We start from the raw sequence: 22,854 nt of genomic DNA on the forward strand, positions 1-22,854 counted from the left end.
TAATGCAATATAAAAGTTCCTATATATTTAGTGAGATCGTATAGCAGTCTCTTTCTGAAATATTTAATGTCTTCATAAATGACATCCAAATTTGTCGAAATTCCTAGCAAGTATGTGCAGTTCGATTTGAATAGTGCCTATACTTTCTGTAAGTAATTCAAATCTATCCACAGCATTAACTAAAACATTTGGAGATTTCAATTGTAAAACCACTCCTAAAAATTTGTCTCTCAGTCTATCTTTCCAATCACCTATAATTAAACAAGAAAATATAAATAATCCAAAAATAATTATATTATATAATAGATTATACTTTTTAAGAGAATATACTGACCGATCGGTTTCCATGTATGACAGTTTAAACAATGAGATCCAGGAGATAATGGTATATTACAAACGCCATAAGAATTGAATAATACTCTCCCATAATTATCTCTAGAAAATATTTGTAGAAGTAGTTTTGGAGAATTCTGTAGTGTCTGCGTAGTGTAATGTATATCAATAGGATGATCCCAAATTGGTTCGTTAGTATATATATCACAACTTTCTTGAGTTTGTCCTTCTTCACTTCCTTCTATGATTTTCCAACCATTTCCTATTATATTGTAAAAGTAATTATAGTAACAATATTTTTTAACGTTATAAGAAATTATTAAATGAAGAAAAAGAAAATCACAGGTAAATAATTATTCTTTACCAGCATGAAAACTCCATTTACAAAATAGCTGAGATTCTTTGAAATTTTTGGCTAAAGATATTTGACCAATAATATGCAACTCAGCCATATCATAAAATCATGTTACTGCTTTACAAACCAAATTGATTACTTAATTATAATAATATATGATGTATTATTTCACAAAACAAAAAAAAGTATAATATATCTATATCTGACAAATGAAGTTTTATTTTGTATAAATAAAGTATTATATTTAAATATAAAATACAAGTGAATTCGTTCTTATTAAAAAAACGCGTACATACAAGAAGAATATGATGTATCGACAAAAGTGGAAGACTTCTAAAACATAAACAAACGGTAACGATGCAACACTACCAATATCGAAATTTCATAAGCGTTAGTATTACCCGCGTATGAATAATCTTAATTTTGATTGGTTGGTTTTAAAAAACTTAAAAATACTTTCATCAGATTGGTTCTTGTTAGAGACGTTGGCACTATCTTCTACAAGCCAGTGAAGCCAGATCGCGGAACATTTCTACCCCTTCTCTCGAGCCCAGCACGCCTCGCACACAACAAAATTTACGTGTCGGTCTGTCGGAAAACCGAAAGAAGCCGAGGGAAGCCGTGATAGCTGCGCGACAGAGGAGAAATAATACACCCACCACGCGCCGCGGAGAAATACATGGACACAACACATTTGAACAATGTGTAAAACAATGTGTTGTGTACAAAAAAACAAAAACAAAAAAAAGGTCGTCAACTTTGAAAAAGTTGGAAATTGCACTCTTTTTCCAGATTTTGAAAATCTCATCCGAAAAATTACAGTAATTCAAATTTTTCCAAGGGCGTACGATAATTTTCCGGTGTGTACGATAATTTTACGCCCCTGTGTCGATCAAACGAACTAAAGTCTCTGGGATCACTGCTGACTAGGGATCACTGTTCACTGCTACAAGCAAATCGTATACTGTAACTAAATGTACCTTAATAAATCCTAACCTAAGTTAAGATTTACATTTATATAAATACATATATATATATATATATATATATAAATAAACATTAATTGAAGATTTTATTATAATGACTACTAATATAAGACGTGTATTATATAAAAAGGTATATAAGATTTTTAAATAAATGTTATACAAATATTCAAATGTTATTGACAAGGTTTTTTTTAAAGAAATTAAAATTATATTCATTTTTAGATTACAAAGTTTACAGAAAATGCAGAAGATGCAATGAATATAATTTCTTATTTAAACATAAAACAAAAACAACCAGGAGTATTTTCTTTTATACTTCCTTTGCAAACAAAACAGTATAATTTCAAAAACAACATTGAAACTATATTAAATTCTGACATAAAATCAGATTTAAGCAATATTACTGTTGAAAGGGATATATTATCTTTCAATGTATTAAGAGAAGATTACATTAAGCAGCTTCTCGAAAGCAATTACCACAAAGTTGATTCTTCGATGCTTATTGATTACAGTAAAAATGTAATAGTTGAATTTAGTTCACCGAATATTGCAAAACCATTTCATTTAGGACATTTACGTTCAACTATTATAGGAAACTATATTGCCAATATAAATAGTTATTTGGGTAATAATGTGAAGAGAATAAATTATTTAGGTGATTGGGGTACTCAATATGGCTTTACTCAGGTTGGTATAGAAATGTCTAATTTTGATAACAAGAACATACAAAATGACGCCATAAAAAGTTTGTACAATGCTTACGTACTTGCCAATAAATCGGCTGAAAATGATATTAGTATTTCTAATAAAGCTAGACAAATCTTTAGACAGTTAGAAACTGGAGAAAGTACTGCATACAAAGAATGGGAATTATTTAGAAAATATACAATTAAGGATTTAAAAAAACTTACGGAAGAATAGGTATTACTTTTGATGAATATCATTGGGAATCTATGTACAGAATAACTAATCTAAAAGAAGTAATATCGTTAATGGAAAATATGAATTTATTGGAATACGATAAAGAAAATAGAAAAGTAATACGATTAGATGTAGATAAAGTTATACCTATTATTAAAAGTGATGGAACGTCATTGTATTTAACGAGAGATGTGGGAGCAGCTATCGACAGGTATAAAAAATATAAATTTGATATGATGTATTATGTCGTTGACCAAACACAAAGTAAACATTTTACAAATCTAATAGAAATATTACATAAAATGAATATGTCTTGGGCAGAGAAATTAAAACATATAAGATATGGACGTGTAATTGGTATGAGTACTAGAAAAGGTACAGCTATATTTTTACATGATATTTTAAATGAAATTAAAGATGTTGCGAGAGAAAAGCAAATTCAATCTCCCAGTAAGTGATTTTTACATTGCCTGTTATTTTGAGCGAAAATTTCATTATATAAAAAAAATTATAAAACGTCATGTATTTTAGCAACTAAAGTTTCTTTGGATTTGTCCGATAACAGTTCAGATATATTAGGAATTTCTGCTGTAATAATTAATGATCTAAAACAAAGGAGGCAACGAGATTATACATTCAATTGGGATACAGCATTTAACGTGAGATCTTTTATAATAATTTTTAGTCTTTTTAAAATGAATAGTATTATAATAATTTATAAGAATATATTTTTATTTTAATATCAGATAAAAGGAGATACTGGTGTAAAACTGCAGTATGTCCATTGTCGACTTTGTAGCTTAGAAAAAAACTCTGGTGTTACTCTTCCAACTGAATGCTATCCGTCAGTTTTAAAAGAACCAGTAGTGGATGACTTGATATGTATAATTAGTAACTTTGAAAATATAGTATTAAGATCTTATCAAGATTTAGAACCATGTATTTTAGTCGGTTATCTTTTTAAACTGAGGTTAGTCATATACGAAATAATAATGATAAATGCTTTTTAATAAGTATGTATTTAAAAATATTTATTTTATGCAGCTATACTATCAACAAAGCTTTTGAGACATTGCAAGTTAAAGGTGAAACCGCAGATATTAGCAATCAAAGACTACTTCTTTTCCATGTAGCAAAAAACGTCCTTGCACAAGGGATGAAGTTACTTGGTTTAACACCTCTAAGCAAAATGTAAAATGAAGCTTATCGCAAGATATCAAATGTATTATAAATACTGTGAAAAGAGATTAGAAGTTCTTTTTTATCTAATATTTATAAATGTTCTCATTTGATGAATATATACCAACTGTTGTATCTGATATACATTAATATTCAAATAATATCAAATAATATATATTATTTGGTACAATATTAATTTAAAGGTAAAGAATTTTCTTCTTCTTTTTAAATCTACTATTCCATGCGAGATAAAATTATGTGATTTTTATAATTAAAAAAAATATATTTCGAAAATTAACGTTTCTTCCACGTAAATTTCCTTCTTGCTCCTTCTTGGCCAAATTTCTTTCTTTCACGTGTTCTCCAATCTCTTGTCAACAATCCAGCTAAAAAGTTAAAAATTTGTTAATATTATAATACACATGAAATAAAATGTATTTATTTAATTATAATTCTCCATTATTTAATATCTTACCAATTTTCATATTTTCTACAACCTCAGGAGTAACGAAACTTCGGAGACCCCACGCAATGCCCCACCTTATTGCACCCGATTGTCCAGTATACCCTCCACCTTCGACAACGGCTTCGATATCAACTTTCTCAATCATATTTGTAAAAATTAATGGAAATATTACCTGTAAATCGTTACATTTTATTTACCACATCTATTGTATATATCTAAATTTGAATAAGATAAGGTATAATGCTATACTAATGAAAATTAAATCTTAACAAAAAATATATGTAGCTACTAAAATTTATATAATACCTTATTGTTAAAACATTTGTTTACAAAAAACGTCATCGTTATAGATTATCCAAAAAATTTTTATAGCAAGAGAGAAATGAAAAATTAAATTTTCATTAATATATATATTTTTCAAATATGTTCTCAATCATCTTGAGAATCAGTTTCCTATATATCAGTCTTTATAATACATTAAGTGAGTTTTTTTAATTGTTTGTTTAATTTTTCTATTAATAAAAAAGGCAAATAGATATGACAATAATCCATAGATACATACATATATATACATATGTATAATTTATGTAATTATGTGTTCATATTCACGTACACTTTGCCCAACTCATATACTTTTGTCCTTGGCAAGATGATTAATAATATCCTCCAACATATCGTTAGTATGTAACAATTGTGTTTTAAGTGACTTTATGATTTCTTCATTAGCATTCAATCTTGTTGATAATTTTTCAATAGCCGATCTCAAGCCAGATTCGGAAGATTCTTCACTTTGTTGCTTCATCCAAGTTACATGGTCGCTAAGACTAATATTGTCATCATTGATATATGGCATATTCTTTTGTGCAATCTCGTAAGCAGCCTTTAATATATCCTTGGGCAAACGTTTTTCCAAAGGATTTAATGGTTTTACAACGAGAACGTGTTTACGATTTTCCACGTCTATTTTATGATTGGTCATCCATTTTCGGAATGTGTATGGTATGGACGCATTGTGCAGTACCATTTCAGTAAAAAGAATTAATTTAGTTTGACGTACCAATTTAGTAAGTCCTGCATGATTTCTCAAACCATTAATATCATGTACGGCGATGCCAACTAATAAGTTCATTAATATCACCGTTACGAAAACGATGAAGAGAGTGAAGAGGATTTGAGAACAGACTGACAGTGGATGATATATTACGAAAGGACCGTCGGCATCCGCTTGATTAATAAGACCCTCAAAGTCTAACTCGCCAGCCATCATTGCTAGGACTTTGATAAGTCCGGTAAAAGGATTACCAAAAGCTGGCTCGCCAACGAAAATAACGCAAAAGCTAATGGTAAATCCTATTAATAATCCTGAATAAGCCAGTAAAAGTTTAGCAAATTCAAATTGTATATGAGTGAACATGGCAACGTATGTTCCAAAAGCAGGTAATTGTCCGACCATCAACATCAGATTTGTCCAGGCACAAAGTATTGCAAATGCACCGACGTAATTTTGCCAATCATATGTCTTTCCCGTGTAAACGAATGACGTTACAAAAACGCTTACTATAACAATACCATCAAGTACGTTATCTATGTTCGAGAAATATTGTTTCACTGATTTATAAACCATAAAACCAAATATCTTTCTAGGTATTGTTACACAGGTCAGCACAAGACAAAGGTACCACTCAATCTCGATGACTGGTCTTCTGAATAGAAAGCCTGATATTCTTTTACTGTTGCAGATTTTCGAATTTGGATAATCATCGTGATTGTAACATTTATATGCAAGTGCTGTTAGAACGTAAGTAGTCATGCAGATAACCGTCATGGCATAAAGGAAAATTCTCATCAAATAAAACTTTCTTATCTTTTCCCATTTGAGATGAAGAAAAGCCATAACTAATGGATGAGATAGTAGATCCTTTCGACGTTCTTGTACGAAAGTATTGATGAAACTGGTTTCGCATTGATTGTTGCTCGGAAAGAGTAGGTCAAAGTGTAATCTCATTTCAAACTCTCTGTTGTGTGGTACCGGCCGTCTAAGTCTGATAGAGGCATCGAGTCTTTCTCGAAAAACTTGAAGAGACTCAGGTATTTTTCTCAGTATAATATTTAAAGCTGATAATCCTGCACTGGTGGTAGCACTAACGTCAGCTCCTGCCCAAATCAAAGTATCCACGCAATGAGACTGTTCATTCAAAGCAGCTATATGAAGTGGAGTGAATCCTGTTCGGTCGGCCGCATTGACTAAGGCACCATGCTTCAATAAAAGTTCGACCAATACTGCCGAAGAATCTGTACTCATAACGGCAAAATGTAATGGCGTCCTGTGCGTACGATCAACAGCATTAATGTTACTACCTGGTACAGTCAGTAAAAGTTCGACGCAGGGTATCGATTGTACGAAACAAGCAACATGAAGTGGAGTCTCTCCAAGATGGTTCTTTTCAACAATGCTAGCACCGCGTTCCAAGAGCACCTTAACCACGTCTATTGCTTTTGTTCGAATGGCACAGTGAAGTACTGGTTCAACTATTTCTCCATAAGCACATGTATGTAACTTGGCACCGCTGTCTAAAAGTAAAATGGTCGTTTCTCTTGATTTTCCAGCAGCCGCGAAGTGTAGACAAGTGTAATGATTCGTTGGATTTTCACTATTAACATCAACACCTTTCCTGATAAGATGTTCTAAACAGGACACGTTACCACTCAAGGAAGCAGTAAGTATAGCGTTCATTCCAGTGCACGGCTCTATGTAATTAATATCAGCGCCCAATTCTTCGAGTTTAGCTAATAGATGAGAAAGACCACGATGACATGCCCAAATATAAGCAAGGTTCTTCAAATTCTCAGTTAATGTCATTTCCGGTGGCACAACACCACTCTTTTCCATTTCCAACAACAATTTGATCTCGGTTATACCTAAGATAGACCAAAGGATTGACCTGATATTGCTACCATCTACGCGTAATACGTTCCTCAAAGCTTCCAAATTATCGAAGAAAAGAGATTCATCTGCTGGCGGTGGTTCACCTGCATCGATTTCGACGTGTTTAATCATGGAATTGGTTGTTAAATCCTCATTGACTACCACGATTTGTTCAGGACAATAATCAGTAACGTGTCCATATCTTGCTGACCTGTAGGTTGAAGCCAATCTCACGGACAAAGGATCTTCTCCATTGGGACGATCGTTCAAACAAGACATTGAGTAAAGTCTTCTTCTTCCTTCGTTGTTATTGTTGTTGTTGTTGTTCTTTACCAAACTTGATGGTAGTTTTAGGTTGTCCATCTTTGTATCTTCAATCTCACTGATAAATATTAACAGGAAATCTTAATTTTCCACTAAGAAAATGTTATTTTTTCAGTTTCTTTTAAAAGACTAAAAAGATATCCAACTAGCTAACTTTCGATGTGAACGAAACTCAGGTCACTACGTATTTATCTTTCTTCTTGATCTCCTCCACGGAACATCTCAATCATTTCTCTACTTCTGTCTCTGTCTCTCGTTTTCTTCGTTTATCGTGTCACGTCCCAAAGTCGTTTAAGATCGTTTTAACTACACGCGACTACCGGTGCCACTCGGCCGAGTGACTTATATCGTTTCTACGTTACATTGCAATGGTATACTGAGGATAATCCAAGCGAGTGATAGAGTGAGAAAGAAAGATAGAAGAAAAAGGGAGAGGTATATGCAGTCTATATATAGAACTTAGGACGTTATCGCTTGGATTTAGCAACTGCAGAACTCAGCGACCCCGTGTGTTTTTGGCCGTGAACTTCATTGGACACTATTGCCTAACGGGACAGGGTCATAGCATCAGCTAACGTACAGTATCCAACAGAGACGATTACTTTTGCTTACTTACTTTCTCTTCTCCTATTTTTTCAAATTAATTTATTTTCCTTCGATACCGATTATCTACATGAAATCGTTTCAAAACCACTTTCGAACGATTTCAAATGAATCTTTAGACTTGATTCGTGCGCTGAAATATTTTAATCAATATTTTCGATTTTTTGATATTTTTTCTATGAAGAGAATTGATGAATTTATACAAAATAGCTTTCTCTCGGTACAACTGTGAAGAAAGTCTGCTTTCTCTTTATGGTACCTTGCCAAAAGATACCTTTTTTATATGAGAAAATACAAAAAAGGATTAATTCTTAATCATGCTGATAATCATGTTTTGATAAATGATTTTTCGTGACAATTAACTCGAGGAATTTTTTTTCTCATTGATTTATTCAAAAAATGAATGCCATCTCTGAGGAAATATATTTTATTTCTGCATCTTTAGATTTTCCTTAAGTCGAATTTAAAATGACTATGTTAGAATGATTAAGAGAAAATTGTTATGATTATTAAATACTAATTCGTTCTGTGGTGTTAATTTAATTTTCTTTTTACTGTATTATTGTCTTTAGAATTATTATTGAAGCAATAAAATAAAGTTAAGTGAACAAAAATCGATAATTAAATTTGATTCAAATGGATTTGTTTTCTTTTTTAAACAATGGTTCGTTATCGCGCGAACAATTGTAATATATATGTGTAGACTAGTTGAAAACGTTTCACGTATCACCTATTGTTATATTTTCAATAGATCTTGCCGGAGGCTAACTTGCCACGTTGAGCACGACCGGTTTGTGCGATTGCTTGACGAATACTACTCCCTAAGAATTGGTCTTTCGCTTGACGACAAAATCCACGGAGAAATAAAAAGATGGTAATATTAAGAATTCCTTTGGAGGGAGAAGATAAAGTGAAATAAATAAATATAAAGAGAAGTGGGATCAATAATCAATATGAAAGAGGGAGTTTTTTGTGATTAAAAAGAAAAAAAAATGTAAGGACGCGCGAGAGCTATTGTTTGTTAATATTTCTAAAGTAGAGAACCTTTTTTTGATGATAAAACCTTTTATGTTAATAATAAAAATTTGAATTTTCTTTTCTTTAATAAATTTAAAAAAGAGGATTTTTTAATTGTAAATATAATATAAGAATTTTTGTACAAATAAATATAAATAGGAGAATTGTATATATTTTTACTAAATATAAAGAAAATAATTCTTTTTACAAAATTTAAAAATGAATTTTTATCTCATCTTCAAAATAAATATATGATGATAATGATGACAATTATATATGATGATTAATCAAGTTACATGAACAATATTTAACTATTCTTGTAGTATTCGTCATCTATACAAATACTGAATTTTTATTTAATATATCGATATTTATTTATAAGTTTAGAGTGTCTTCACTAAAACAATATTTCAAAGACTTTTTTATAAGTGTTTAAACTATGAAGAGAAAAAATGCGTATAGATCATTTATTATCTTCCTCTTGTTCTTTCATTATTTTTAACATATAGTCACGTACGTTACGCATATTTTTAATTATGCATATTTTTTTAATTATCGCCATTGTCTTGCATTTAAATATTTTTCTTTTTTATTTAAAACATAAAAATACCATCTTCTCATCCGTAAAACCAGCGCATTATTAGAAATAAATTTATTTCAATAATTGATGTTAACTGTTCCAAATATTTTTCATCTCTTAAAGAAATGAGGTACAAGAATGGTGAATGAAGGAATCTTGTGCAGGAACAAGAACATTGGCAGGATTTGGTAACACTACCTAATAATAATAATAATAAATATTGTTGGTGGGCCGAAAAGTTATTAGGTAACTTTTAAAATTATTTAATTTATTTTCAGATATTTTAGTCTAATTTTTTTTATCAAATTGTAAAAATACAGACCTTGTTTTTATAATTTTCGAGTTTAATTATGTCCACTTTTAAAAAATGTATATAAAATGTATTTGTGACTTAAAAAATTTAAGAATTTCAGTTGTAGTACTTTTGATTCACCCGGTGTATTATCCATTACAAGATAGTTATCTCCCTATTTCTTTTTGACTCTCTATTCTTTTTAAATTTCTATTTCAATCTTGGTCAGTGCTTTTCACCAACAGCAACATGACAATACTTTCAAAGTGTGCCGATTTATTTAAAAATATTTTTCACAACTATAAGGATGAACTTGCAATAAACATTCTATTATCTAAAACATCACATTTCTTTAATTATGTATCCTTGAAAATAAATTAACAATAAAAGAAATAAAACATAATTAGTCGGAATTAACACATAACAGATCTTCACTTTTGTTCATAGTTCAAGATCTAAAACTGTATACTTAATTTGCAATTAAACTATTAGTCAATCATTGGCAATGATTTTAGGAATGTTTTTATAAGTCAAGTCACTATCATGACTTTAAAAAATTATTCACGTATTTGTAAATATTTAAAAAACTCAACGTCCTTGTAATAATTTCGTGCTATTTAAAAGCAAAATTACGAATCTAACATGCCATTGCGTTTTATCGAATAAATCTGAAAGTTGGTGGCACGTGAACAGGTTTTTAGAATATTTAATTTTATTTTTTTAATGGTATACTCTCTCCAGACACATTTCTTTATCTTCTGAACACCCACACTTTCTGACATTTGTCTAAAATCATAATGTCATGCTAAAACTATTTTATTCTTCGATGTCTCTATTTTCTTAGAGCTTTTTTTTTTACGAGGAATGTGCATTTATGTGCCTATTAAAATAGCTGAGTAAAGAAATCGATATTTAAATAATAAAAAAAAATTGTTGAAGAAAGAAATGGGCAGTTAAACTCAAGTGTTTTGAAATAAAAATGCTATTAAAATATTCATAGATAAAAAAAAAAAGAAACAAATTTCTATTTACAGTTTAAAAGTTCCCGTTGACCATTTGGAATAATATATAAAATTAATCGTTTTTTTAATTAAGAAATGAGAAATTCGTCTTATTTTGTAAAGTAAATATATTTCTTTCTTTTCATTATTTTCAATGATAGAAATTGAATTTCATTATACAAAAGTAATATGTACTAAATGTCCTTCAACTATTAGCATTATAACAGTGTCCTGTTATATTAATTAACATATTATAGTATATATATATAACGTATATCAAATGTATTTCCGTTAGAGTACAAATCATGATATGAATGGTTCTTTCTATAGATCGTATACAGATATATACATAGGTACTTGCATACATACTTTTTTAAAGCTATTTGTAAGATTATTCTGATTAAAGTTCTGCGCTATTATCTTATTTAATGGAACCTAACTGAAACAATATTTGAATTGTTAACGAAAAAAAAAACAATAGACCGATTTTTATCTATGACTCAAGAATTTCTAAAAGGTTAAAAAAAAATTAAGATGATATTAAAAATTAATTATAAAATTTTTAACATATCAGGTTAATATTTTTGTTTAAATTATGAAACAACAGACTGGTTTATAAAATCACAAATATAATTAGAACGTTACAAAATATAAAAAAAATGTAATTAATTTTCAATATAGTTAAATAACTTTTGTAACTTAACTAAAAACTTGTGGACAAAATTGTATAACAGACTTATTAGAAGAATAAAGAAGAATGTATGTTCATAGATACGTGTACTAAGATAGATACATAGATACATATGTGACGATTACCTTAACAAGATAATTTAAGATTATTTCCCTTTAGAGACATTGACGATGATTGTCTCAATATAATTGTTCATTCAACGGAGTTTGCCTTGATGTGTCGTAAACCGTTCGTGATATGTAACTTGAACAGATCTCTCTTTCTTTCCAAAATTCATTTTCGAATCTTACGTGGAATATTTTTAATTTATATTTACAATCACGTTGGTAAAGTAAGGTGATTGAGTAATTGGCATTCTTTTATTGTTACTGCTTTAAAAACACGTATAAAGAAAACACAGAGAAAAAATAAATAAAGTGTCACAATTATATATTTTGTCTTACTTTATATTTCTTTATGTTTTATTTTTATGTAATACAATAATTTTTAAAGAATTTAACTTGTACCAGATATTTTTTTGCTTAATAACGCAAGTTAATGATACATAAATGAGTAAATTTTCAGTAATATTTTCCGATTAACTTTTCTCTGTATACACGCAAAATTATTGATTTATTTTTAGTATTTTAAATGTGACCTTTTGCATAAATTGCATATGTAATAATTGCTATTTTATTGATAAGTATATATATATATATAATTTTATTTATTTTATTATTGCAGAGGTATATTTGTTTATTAAAAAAAAAGAGGAAAATATATTATAATTGCATATTTTATTTTTTGTATTAAAAATTAATTATTATTATTTATATTATACTTAATTTCTATACGATCAATCACATTTTGCACAATATTTAATCTAGTTTTATTATCTTTTATAATATTTGTGTCATGGACGGAACACAGATAGGCAACTAGTAGCGCGTAATTAAAATTTTTTGAAATTTTATAAAAAATACAAGAAAAATAAGAAAAAAAAATACATCGCATTTCGTTGACTTATATGTTATAAAAATTTATACGAATATTAAATACCGTACAGATATGTATATACATATAAATATAAAAATATTGTTAACGCAATAAATGTTGCCTGACATGAGCAACGATTTAAAAAAAAATATCGATGCTTTCGAATAATAAGAAATAAGCCATTAGAAACATTTTGATTTTTTTTAATAATAGCATAAAAATGTAATCAAAAAATGTATTATTACAATATTATCTTTTTGATAAATCTAGAAATCGTTTCGAAAATAATTTGATCAATATCATATTTATTTGCTTCTTTTTTTCATAAATTTCTTTTTTAATTTATTTATTTTGAAATTAAATCTCAATTAATAATAATAAAAATTTATATATATTTCATTTGCCATTAATCAAGTATATTTTTAATAGTTTTACACTGAATAGTTGTCAAAATTTGACATCCTTGATATCTATTTCACATCTAATATGTATGGTATACAAGACTATGATTAATAAAATTTGATGTTTTATTTTGTAGAAGGAAGTCAATGTGTTAAAAATATCCAAAAAAAAAGGCAAAGGAAGTTCAGTAACAATAAAAACACACGCCATCATAGTTGGAATTTTAACGAGTTAGAAGAAATTAATTATCCAATTAATATCTCTAGTTAATTGAGGATCCGATCTAATCTATTCTCTCTAATGATTCTCATCCTCTTGCCGATCTCGATTATATCTCTTGTCCATAGCAAGTGCCACAACAAGATCTTGTATAAGCTGATGATTCTTTTCACAAATTTTTCTAACTTCCAGAATTTCGTCCTGTAATTTATTATTGTCCGCATGAAGGATATCATTTTCGTTAACGCGGCATCTCATAGTCGAGTAACCATCGCTTTTAACGTATGTGTAAGACGTACTATTACTTTTTTTACTAGTCAAGGTACCATTTAAAAATTTCCTATCCTTGGCAACTTTGTAAGCGGAAGTTAGAACGTCACGAGGTAATCTCGTCTCTCTAGGATTTAATGGCCTAACCGTAAGTATAGCACGTAATGGTGAAGGTAATACAACAGCCGTCCACCATAACAATTTTGTCAATCTGTTTGGCAAAAGTCCGAGAAACAAAGCTCTTTCAACGTCACAAATAAGTTTTGTTTGTCGTACTAATTTAGCTAGACCGGCTGTCTTTTGAAGACCTTTGATATCATGAACGGCAATACCTACGAGTAAATTCATCAATACTATAGTGACGAATAATAGGAATAACACGAAAGATAATTGTGCGGATACTTGAAGTAGGATCCATGAAGTACCACTTACATCTACTGATATACCACCTTCCTCTTTATCAGGGAAAAATTCCTCGAAACCTAACTCGCCGGTCATCATAACGAGGACTTTAATGAGACCGGTATGAGGACTGCTGAATGATTTCGATCGTGGAAAAATAACGCAGAAACTGGCCGTAAAGCCGACGAGTAAACAGGCATATGCCAGTAGTAGTTTAAAAACTTGTGCTTGAACGCTGGTAAACATTGCTACATACGCACCAAACATTGGAAGTTGTCCTATCATTAACATGAGATTAGTCCAACCACATAATACGGCGAATGCACCTACGTGACTCTGCCATGTATACGTTCTACCTGTATATACGAATGATGTAGCAAATACGCTTAGTATCACGCACCATTCGACCATATTCTCAGCTTGGGTGAAGAATTGTTTGATTGAAAGATATGTCAAAATACCTGTTAACTTTCTAAGAGCTTCTAATATAGTAAGAACTACCAAGGAGTACCATTCGACTTCTAAAACCACAGGGTGTCTATAGAGAAAACCATTTAAGCCTGTAGTGTTGGCACAAAGGGGTGTACTAGGATCATCTACCTGACCATGGGACTCGTTGTAACAATTATGAGCAAGGGCTGTTATAACCCAAGCAGTTAGAACGAGAACGTAAAGCAGGTAGAAAAGTAATCTACCAATATAATACTTTTTGATTTTTTGCCATTTAAGGTGAAGAAAAGATTGACAAAGAGGATGTTCGAGTATCTCTTTATAACCTTCCTTAACAAAAGTACCCAAATAACCGATCTCTCCTTTCTGTTGATGTTGTAGTAAGGGATGGAAATCAAGTCTCAATTCGATCTCTCCAGTGGCTGATCTATGCTGATGAAGAGTGATCGAAGCGTCTAATCTTTGTTTGAATACTTCCAATGATGTTGGTGTCTTACGTAAAATTATTGACAATGCACTGGTACCCCCTTTTGTTCTTGCACTTAGGTCACCATTGTGTTGTATTAATATATCAACGCACTGCGATAACTCATTTAAAGCAGCAACGTGTAATGGTGTATAACCATACTTATCGACCTTATTAACATTTGCCCTCGAAATGATAAGAGTTTCAGTCACGTCATATGCTAACAATGATCTACCTAATGCTAAATGAAGCGGTGTTCTACCATCGATGTCTTCATCGTTCGGATCGCTACGGCCTTTTTTTAACAATAATTCGACGGAATCTAAACAATGAGAACGTGCTGCCAAATGTAATGGAGTTTGATTTCTGTTATTCTTCAAATGAACGTTTGCATTATTTTCTAATAGCAGATCAATATTTTTAAGACATCCAGCTTCGGCAGCGAGATGTAACGCTGTATCACCTTTTTTATTTGGCAAATCAATTTGACAAGCAGCTTGTATAAGTATCTTCATACATGCTGGATCTCCTCTATCAGCAACGTGATGTATTGGTGCATAACCGTTAGCATCCAATCGATTCAACGAAATATTATTTGGTGCCAAAAGTTTTAATATTTCTAAGGCATTACAACGTGCTGCCACATGAAGTACCGTTTCTTCTGAGTGTGCCGATTCTTCGGATATACCTTTCTGTAAGAAATACCGGGCTACCTCATAGGAATTACCAAAAGCCACATAATGAAATGGTCTGTGACTTTTACCGGCATTTACGTTGGCACCATGATCGATCAAGTATTCTACTCCTGCCAACGAATTACTAAACGCGCAAAGATGCAATGGAGTCAGATTGTGCTCTTGTTCCGAGGAATTCACGTTAGCTCCACATTTTTCAAGGCTAATTATGTAATCTACTCGACCGAGAAAGCTAGCATACAATAACAGCGCATCGATCTCTTCCTTCTTATAACTAGATATTATCTTATCTTTATTTTCTACGTCGATCTTTCCCAGTTCAAGATCTTCTAAAAGTTGTACTTTACTTCCTATTTGTCTCGTATGCTCGACCAATAGATTTCGTATAATATCCTTGTTAACTTGCAAGGAATGATCAATTTCCTCGGTACATGAACTTTCGCTTACACACATGGAGTAACAATGTGGTTCTTCAACAGGTGGTGGTGTTCCATAATCCATTGAACGTTCCGAAGACCAACCACTTTCTATATCTCGCGAAGAAGGACTTTTTGATGTCAACCATCGTGTCAGCAGCAAAGAGGTTGATGTTTTACATTTAGTTGAGGCAGGTATTGTTATATTCGAGTCATTCATATTATCGGCTCTCTCTCTGTTTTCTATTTCTCTTCTTGGTAATGTTAAAATCAATGTCCTTGAAGTATCACTCATCCTGGCCTCATAGCCATTGTTCGAGCTCAATTTATCCTTGCATTCATCTAAAATAAACATAATATTGTCTATCTCTTTTCTTTCTATCTACTTTTACAAATTTCTAAAGTGAACGATATTGTGTGCTCAATTGAAAATGAAACTCCTGTAAATTATACGGATTAATGAAATAATTGTAATGTTAATTATTAATAATAAACAAAAATATAAATACAGGTACATATCGAAAGTGTAACACGCAGATTGCAAAGTCGTGTAAACCATTATATGTTGACAATTTCAGAAGATTTTATTGTCAATTTCACGAGTAATAATAAAATTAAAGTCTTTTGTTGAAATATGTACATACACGCTACGTGTGAAATGTATATGTACTTACACGTACCTATCTCCATATGACGTTGAAAACTGTCGTGAGTAAAGCGCTACTTATGTACATATGTACAACACAAATGTCAATTGGAAAATCGGGCAAATAGATTGTTAAGTACGACGTGTGAGATCCGTTACCTACTGGAACTGACATTATTTACTTCGTGACTCTAACGAGAATTCAAGACAAGAACAAGAACGTTCTCAATAATCACGTGGTCATAACATCAGAATTTATTTTAATAACAACACGGTATGTGACGTTACTTTAAAGAATTTCCACACATTCCATTTTCGTATATATATAAATAATTGTACATTATACAATTATTTATGTGTATATATTATAATTATATTATAAATATATAAATATATACGTATATATATATATTTTTTTTCTTTTCCAGATAATATATATTTAAAAATACAAAATTAAAGAAATTACGATATCTTCAAATGATAATTCTAATGAAAATGGATAGAAAGAAGTGTATATCCTTATAAAATAAAAAGAAACTTCCATGAGAGTGACTCCAATCGTAAATGAATGATCGAAAGGAGTATAATCACCTTGATGATCAAATCCAGAGAACTGCATCTATTTTGAAGAATATTAGAGGCGATTAAAAAAATAAGATTGAGGTAACTTTTATTACTCGATCGGTACCATCGGGCGGCCCGATCGAAACTGAGTCGGTCTCTGCTCCTGCTGGTCGTTCAAACTGGCAATTCTCTTCGTCGTTTCACATATACAGAAGAGAGTTGCGGAAATTACAAAGGTGCGAATAGCAAAATTGACGGGTTATAAGCTCGGCCCTCTTTCTTTTATTTTCCTTAACATCCGATTCTAAATCGTATCTTTTTGCGATTCGTTGATATCATTAAATTATTCTTGTATACGGATATATGATTTTAACATATTTTACAAGTGATTATTATTATTGTTTTCTTCGCTGGTATTTTAATAATTTATTCGAGATCTTTCGATATTATTTAAAAAAATATATTTGAGTAGACAAGTAGAATTTATAATATTACAAATTGGCCAATTTGATTTTTAAGATAGTCCATTAATAAGAAATAAATAGTGTTTTGACGGAAAGTATGAATCATTTTTATTGCTTACTAGCTTAAATAGATGATTCAATAATGTAATATCAGCGCTATATTAGATTTTTTTTGTTTTTTCTATGAAAAATAATAATTTCCTTATATATCTATAAATTTATATCTATTCGTTCGCATATTCTATTTTCAATCTATAAAGCCTAAACGATATTTTTTTTTTATATGTACAATTTAAACATACTGTGGAAAATGTGATCCATTTAAATGATCGATGATCGCTGACCAAAAAGAGAAAGTTATCTTCGCATTTCTTTCAATCGCACGTATCTTATTTTACATAAAAAATATTTTAATAAAAAAAAAGTTAATGAAAAATAAAAAAATAAATATTAATCAGAAACATTTATTAAAAAATGTTTCCTTGTCAGTCCATAAATATGAGAAAAGAAAAAAAAAGATAATCATTTCCATTAAGCCACTTGCGAATACTTGTATTTAATGTTGGATTCATGGGCAATATTACGCAAAACCAGATTTCGATACGAAAATTTATGAATGGCATTTTTAGTTTCCAATGTTCTAACTCTACAGAGCAAAGTTGAGTGGCGTTGCTATCGTCGTCTTCGAGCTATGCAATTGGTTTAAACAGGTACCGACCGGTGAAATCATCTTTGTTCATTATATCATACACGGATCTTACGTTACGTAAGAATCAAGAAACGTTTTTGTAATTATAATCGACGCAAATAATTCTGTGATCTTTTTATTAACTCTAGTAAAACTGAAAATGCTCATATAAAAATTTTTTATATATATTACTGTTGAAATATATTATTCTGTTAATTTATAAAATAACTAGATATTATATAAAATGACTAGTCGTTTTACAGTTTGTTTTAAGAAATAACTAGGTAATATATGAATTTACGGGAGGCAAATAATTAAAGTATGGAATTGAAATTTGATCTGTCTTTAGTCAATTTTTTTGTTTACAATAATACTCGTAATTATCCTTTCTTTCCTTTTTCTGTAAGTACTTTAAAAAACAATGTTTTGTTAGTCAAGCTGTTCTATCGACTTTAAATATACAACGTAGAACAAAAGGTTATAATAGTAGATTTATAGTTCGTAGAAATGGATTTGATTCAGGAAAAGTTCGCTGAAAAATTGAAATCTTTACCGATGAGTCCTAACAGTGCACATATGTCATCAGTAAAATATAAGAAACTTGTGGAGGAAGTAAAATGTGCTAAAGTTTCTAAACGAAAAAAACCAAAGGATTTTTGGTTATTGAAACACTATGATGTAATTCAAGTTCAAAAAGTTGATAAATTAATTTTTCCTGTCATAGACCATGGAATAAGATATTACGTTACTGAAGAAGAATTGTGTGAAGTGCTATATAACACGCATTGCAATATTGGCCATGCAGGTCGTGATCGAATGATTCATGAACTGAATAAACGTTACAAAAACATCACACAACAACAAATTTCCTTGTTTTTGCAATGTTGTGATGTATGTCAACAAAAGAAGGGTTGTTCAAAAAAAGCAATAGCAAAGCCAATGGTGTGTAACCAATTTAATAGTCGATGTCAATTAAATTTGGTAGACTTTCAGTCACAGCCCGATGGTGAATACAAATTCTTTTTTGTTTACCAAGACCACTTAACGAAATTCATCTTATTACGTCCTCTAACCTCGAAATGCCCCAAGGAAATAGCTTTTAATTTGGTCGACATTTTTACCACATTCGGAGCTCCTTGTTTCTTACAGTCAGACAACGGACGAGAATTTTGCAATTCCATAATTAATGGTTTAAAAGAGTTGTGGCCAGAATTGCACATTGTTCATGGAAAATCTAGACATAGTCAGAGCCAAGGAAGCGTTGAAAGAGTCAATGAGGATATCGAAAACACGCTGGTTACCTGGATGAATGATAGAAAAACTACGAAGTGGAGTGAAGGCTTGCGTTTTGTGCAATTCATGAAGAATAGAGCCTATCATAATGAAATTAAACAGAGTCCATATCAAGCTATGTTTGGTTGTACACCAAAAGTTGGGATTTCAAATTGTGGATTGCCAAAGTCTGTATTACATTCGTTGACCACAGAAGAAGAATTGGAAAGTTTAATGCAGAGGTCAGAGATTAGAACTCCAAAAACTGAAGTTAGTACAAATATTTTAAAATGTACATCATGTAAGGCAGATATTACAAATTTTCCCAATTCATCTTTAACTGATGCATTATTGTGTAAATTTTGTGAACAGCATCAGTTTCCCAAAAAACAATGGGAAGAAAGCAATGAATGCACTGAACAACAGATAAAAAAAATTAAGCTAAGGTCTGACAGCGAGCTAGAGTCAAACCTCCCTGATCCTGCTGTTGGTGATATTGTTCACAATCCAGTGCCGGATGTGGATAAGGAAAAAACAGATGCAAGGAGTGTTTTCGCTTGTAATTTAGAAATAACTGAAGAAAAATTACATCAATTAAATACTCAGAATGAAGCATTAAAGCAATTATATATTAGGTCACAATTGGCATTATGCCACGAAAAACTGTTTGCTCTGGAAGACATTCCTCACAAACTCCCTTCTCTTCGAACTGTAGCTTCAGATCAAGACTTGGATAATGAACAGGGCTTTACTCGCTGTCACTGCACTCAAAAATGTAAAACAAAAAGGTGCCTTTGTTTAAAAAAGGGGATACTATGCCATTGGAAATGTCACGAAGGTCAAACTTGTTGTAATAAGTGATTTTCTACTGTGAAGGTCAAAACGATGACTCATAATGCAGTCATAACACAATAACTATACGTTATTATTATAGTTATATATACATATAACTATATATTATTTCATATATCTAGCTATTTCATAAGACTAGTTAAAATATATAATTTTTTATATGTTTTCTCTAAAATGCCTAATTATTTCATGTAATATTTAATTATTTTATAAATAAACTGAATTAGACATTTTAACGGTAATATATAAATTTAAAAAATAAAACATAGAAAATGGTTTGATAAGTTTCATGCAATCCATTTTGTATACTTTTTAAGCTTATCTTTGTTTGTAAATTCATAAAAAATAATATTATGCAAAAGAAATTATTGATCAAGAACAAATATATATATATATATATATATATATTTTTTTCTTTTTCTCTACTTGTTACTGTACAAAAATAAATTAGAAATAATTCAAACTCGAATGTTAAAATATTTTAAAACATAAAATATATGACTTATTGTTAGATCATAGTCATAATCGAATTAAAAGTAATAATATAATATAACAAAAACTTACTTGCTGGCGAGATTGCATGTTCTTGAAATAAGAGATGTCCTCTCCGTTAATAGTTATTTTTCCAGTACCTTCACCAAACACTGTTACTGTGGCAATTGCAGATTTTCTTTGACAAGCTACAAACAAAAGATACCATTACTATATTATTTTTTATGCATCCAAACTAGTTTAAATTAATTAAACATAATTTAATAAATTTTAAAACTTACGGAAAACCTTAACATATGGTTTCCCATCCTCAGTATACATTATCTGTAAATAAAAAAATACACATATATATTTATAAATTGGATATAAAATAATATATTTATTATTTTTAAATTATGAAACAATTGCCTTTCTTTTATACACTATTTATTATAGAAAAAATATACTTACAGGCAAGAAGTTGCAACCTTTCGTGTCTATTGTTAATTTTGTTCTGTACTTCATGATAAATTCTTCTACTCTTTTGGATAACGGATGATTCAATAGTTTCGCCATTGTTTTGATAAAATATTCGTACTAAGAATAGATATAATTATCTTATATTATTTAATTATTATAACAAATAAATAGAGTAACAAAGTTCTTTTTCTAAACTTACTTGCTCATCAGACAATGTTTCAAGTAATAATTTTTCTAGTTGAACTTTAGTTATCCATGTTGATTCATGTGGATCCCTGAAAATAACAAAACAAAAAAATATATTCAAAATACTATTTTATCATTTATTTTTAGCACTTGTTTAACAATAATATTATTTTACATACATTTTATTTTCATTGGGAAGCGTTCCGGTAGATTTAATAAACTTATCTTCTAAGTCATCTAAATTTTTGAATTGTTCTATTATATTCTATAAATTAATAATGACATTAAATTAGAAATATTTCTTTCCTATTAAATTTATAAATTGTTTATTGAAAATTTTACTTACATGAAGCGTTTCATAATAGAAAGGTGTTATCATAAAAAAGAATGGATGAATCGGTTTTCCATCAGCAGAAAATTCAGCTACCTTCTGAGGTGGAAAGATTTCTTTTGGATGTTTCATCAAGGGTCGTGCTTTGGGATCATACAACCCGGATGGAAAAAGATATTCTAATGATCTCTAAGCAAAATTTTACAATTGATATAATTTATATAATTATAATTAATATTTTATAAAAAAATGATAATAAAGAATCATAAATTGTAACACAATCACAACTTACATCAACATCTTCTTGCGTAAAATGTTCGGCATCCATACCCATCATGTTTGCAAGATGTCTTTTACCCTTTTCATATTCAAATAGTTCTTTTTCCATTAATTCCTCTATAAAAAGAATAATCAATCATATATTTCTATTATAAACAAATAGAAATCTGTTATGATTAGCAGAAGAAAAAAATAAATCAATTACCATGCTTTTGGATACGCTTCATATAAGTTTGCATAGCTTTGGTTGTATATGATACCTCGATGCCGCTTTGATCTGTCAAAGTTTTAGATTGTTGTGTACTAGATAAACGAAAGATTGATTCCTAATATAAAACAAAAATATAATATTATATATTTATATTTTGAGGTTAACTGCAAAATTATGTAAGGATTAAAACATTATAATCATTGTCATTTAAAATTATCAATTGAAAATTACCAAACACTGGATTGTATTCGATGATATACCGAGAACATTGTTATTAATTTTCAATAAATTACGAAAATTAGAGAAACGTATAAACATTGGTGTTGCCATGTTTACAATTTTAAAGAAAAACTCAATATTTCAATAAATATATGTTTGATATTATTCATTATCGATATAGAGATCGATTGTGCAGTATCTATAACAAGATCGATTTATGTA

The 22,854-nt window shown here is 29.9% G+C and overlaps 6 protein-coding genes across 8 annotated transcripts; 2 read left to right on the top strand and 4 right to left on the bottom strand.

Annotated features, from left to right (window-relative positions):
- Nucleotides 1-72: 72 nt before the first annotated feature.
- On the bottom strand, nt 73-1,117 carry LOC107072334 (B9 domain-containing protein 2-like). The gene is made up of 4 exons (XM_015332172.2): nt 985-1,117; nt 698-805; nt 335-595; nt 73-251 (listed from the first exon to the last, which is right to left on the bottom strand). The coding sequence occupies exons 2-4, from the start codon at nt 783-785 to the stop codon at nt 73-75; spliced, it is 528 nt and encodes a 175-aa protein (XP_015187658.1). The 5' UTR covers nt 786-805; nt 985-1,117.
- A 540-nt stretch (nt 1,118-1,657) lies between these two features.
- Nucleotides 1,658-3,842, top strand: ArgRS-m (arginyl-tRNA synthetase, mitochondrial). The gene is given in 6 exon segments (XM_015332166.2): nt 1,658-1,804; nt 1,897-2,569; nt 2,572-3,045; nt 3,127-3,254; nt 3,342-3,565; nt 3,640-3,842. Coding segments are annotated over 6 exon segments (1,686 nt in total). The 5' UTR covers nt 1,658-1,768; the 3' UTR covers nt 3,791-3,842.
- Nucleotides 3,843-3,849: 7 nt separating this feature from the next.
- LOC107072326 (small ribosomal subunit protein uS9m) lies at nt 3,850-22,835 on the bottom strand. Of its 2 annotated transcripts, XM_015332160.2 has the most exons (11): nt 22,645-22,821; nt 22,408-22,528; nt 22,216-22,319; nt 21,939-22,112; nt 21,772-21,857; nt 21,606-21,681; nt 21,398-21,523; nt 21,229-21,271; nt 21,020-21,135; nt 4,250-4,412; nt 3,850-4,160 (listed from the first exon to the last, which is right to left on the bottom strand). In XM_015332160.2, the coding sequence occupies exons 1-11, from the start codon at nt 22,741-22,743 to the stop codon at nt 4,069-4,071; spliced, it is 1,200 nt and encodes a 399-aa protein (XP_015187646.1). In that variant the 5' UTR covers nt 22,744-22,821; the 3' UTR covers nt 3,850-4,068. The 2 variants fall into 2 exon arrangements, with proteins under 2 accessions (XP_015187646.1, XP_015187647.1); XM_015332161.2 differs by lacking the exons at nt 3,850-4,160; nt 4,250-4,412 and adding an exon at nt 16,170-16,311 and having other exon boundaries at nt 22,645-22,835.
- wtrw (ankyrin repeat domain 61 water witch) lies at nt 4,271-8,817 on the bottom strand. Its single transcript, XM_089177363.1, has 2 exons — nt 4,854-8,817; nt 4,271-4,412 (listed from the first exon to the last, which is right to left on the bottom strand). The coding sequence occupies exon 1, from the start codon at nt 7,527-7,529 to the stop codon at nt 4,866-4,868; it is 2,664 nt and encodes an 887-aa protein (XP_089033489.1). The 5' UTR covers nt 7,530-8,817; the 3' UTR covers nt 4,271-4,412; nt 4,854-4,865.
- On the bottom strand, nt 12,432-17,342 carry LOC149033523 (uncharacterized). Its single transcript, XM_015332155.2, has 2 exons — nt 17,207-17,342; nt 12,432-16,311 (listed from the first exon to the last, which is right to left on the bottom strand). Exons 1-2 carry the CDS (start codon nt 17,232-17,234, stop codon nt 13,349-13,351), a joined length of 2,991 nt encoding a protein of 996 aa, XP_015187641.1. The 5' UTR covers nt 17,235-17,342; the 3' UTR covers nt 12,432-13,348.
- LOC107072329 (KRAB domain-containing protein 2-like) lies at nt 18,595-20,691 on the top strand. 2 transcript variants are annotated; one of them, XM_089177404.1, is made up of 3 exons: nt 18,595-18,733; nt 18,830-19,873; nt 19,976-20,691. In XM_089177404.1, exons 1-3 carry the CDS (start codon nt 18,653-18,655, stop codon nt 20,462-20,464), a joined length of 1,614 nt encoding a protein of 537 aa, XP_089033530.1. In that variant the 5' UTR covers nt 18,595-18,652; the 3' UTR covers nt 20,465-20,691. The 2 variants fall into 2 exon arrangements, with proteins under 2 accessions (XP_089033530.1, XP_015187650.2); XM_015332164.2 differs by having other exon boundaries at nt 18,830-20,691.
- Nucleotides 22,836-22,854: the final 19 nt, after the last annotated feature.

The sequence above is a fragment of the Polistes dominula genome, unplaced genomic scaffold, assembly GCF_049000335.1.
Source record: "Polistes dominula isolate Pdom_NZ unplaced genomic scaffold, Pdom_raw_medaka contig_624, whole genome shotgun sequence".
Taxonomy (NCBI): domain Eukaryota; kingdom Metazoa; phylum Arthropoda; class Insecta; order Hymenoptera; family Vespidae; genus Polistes; species Polistes dominula.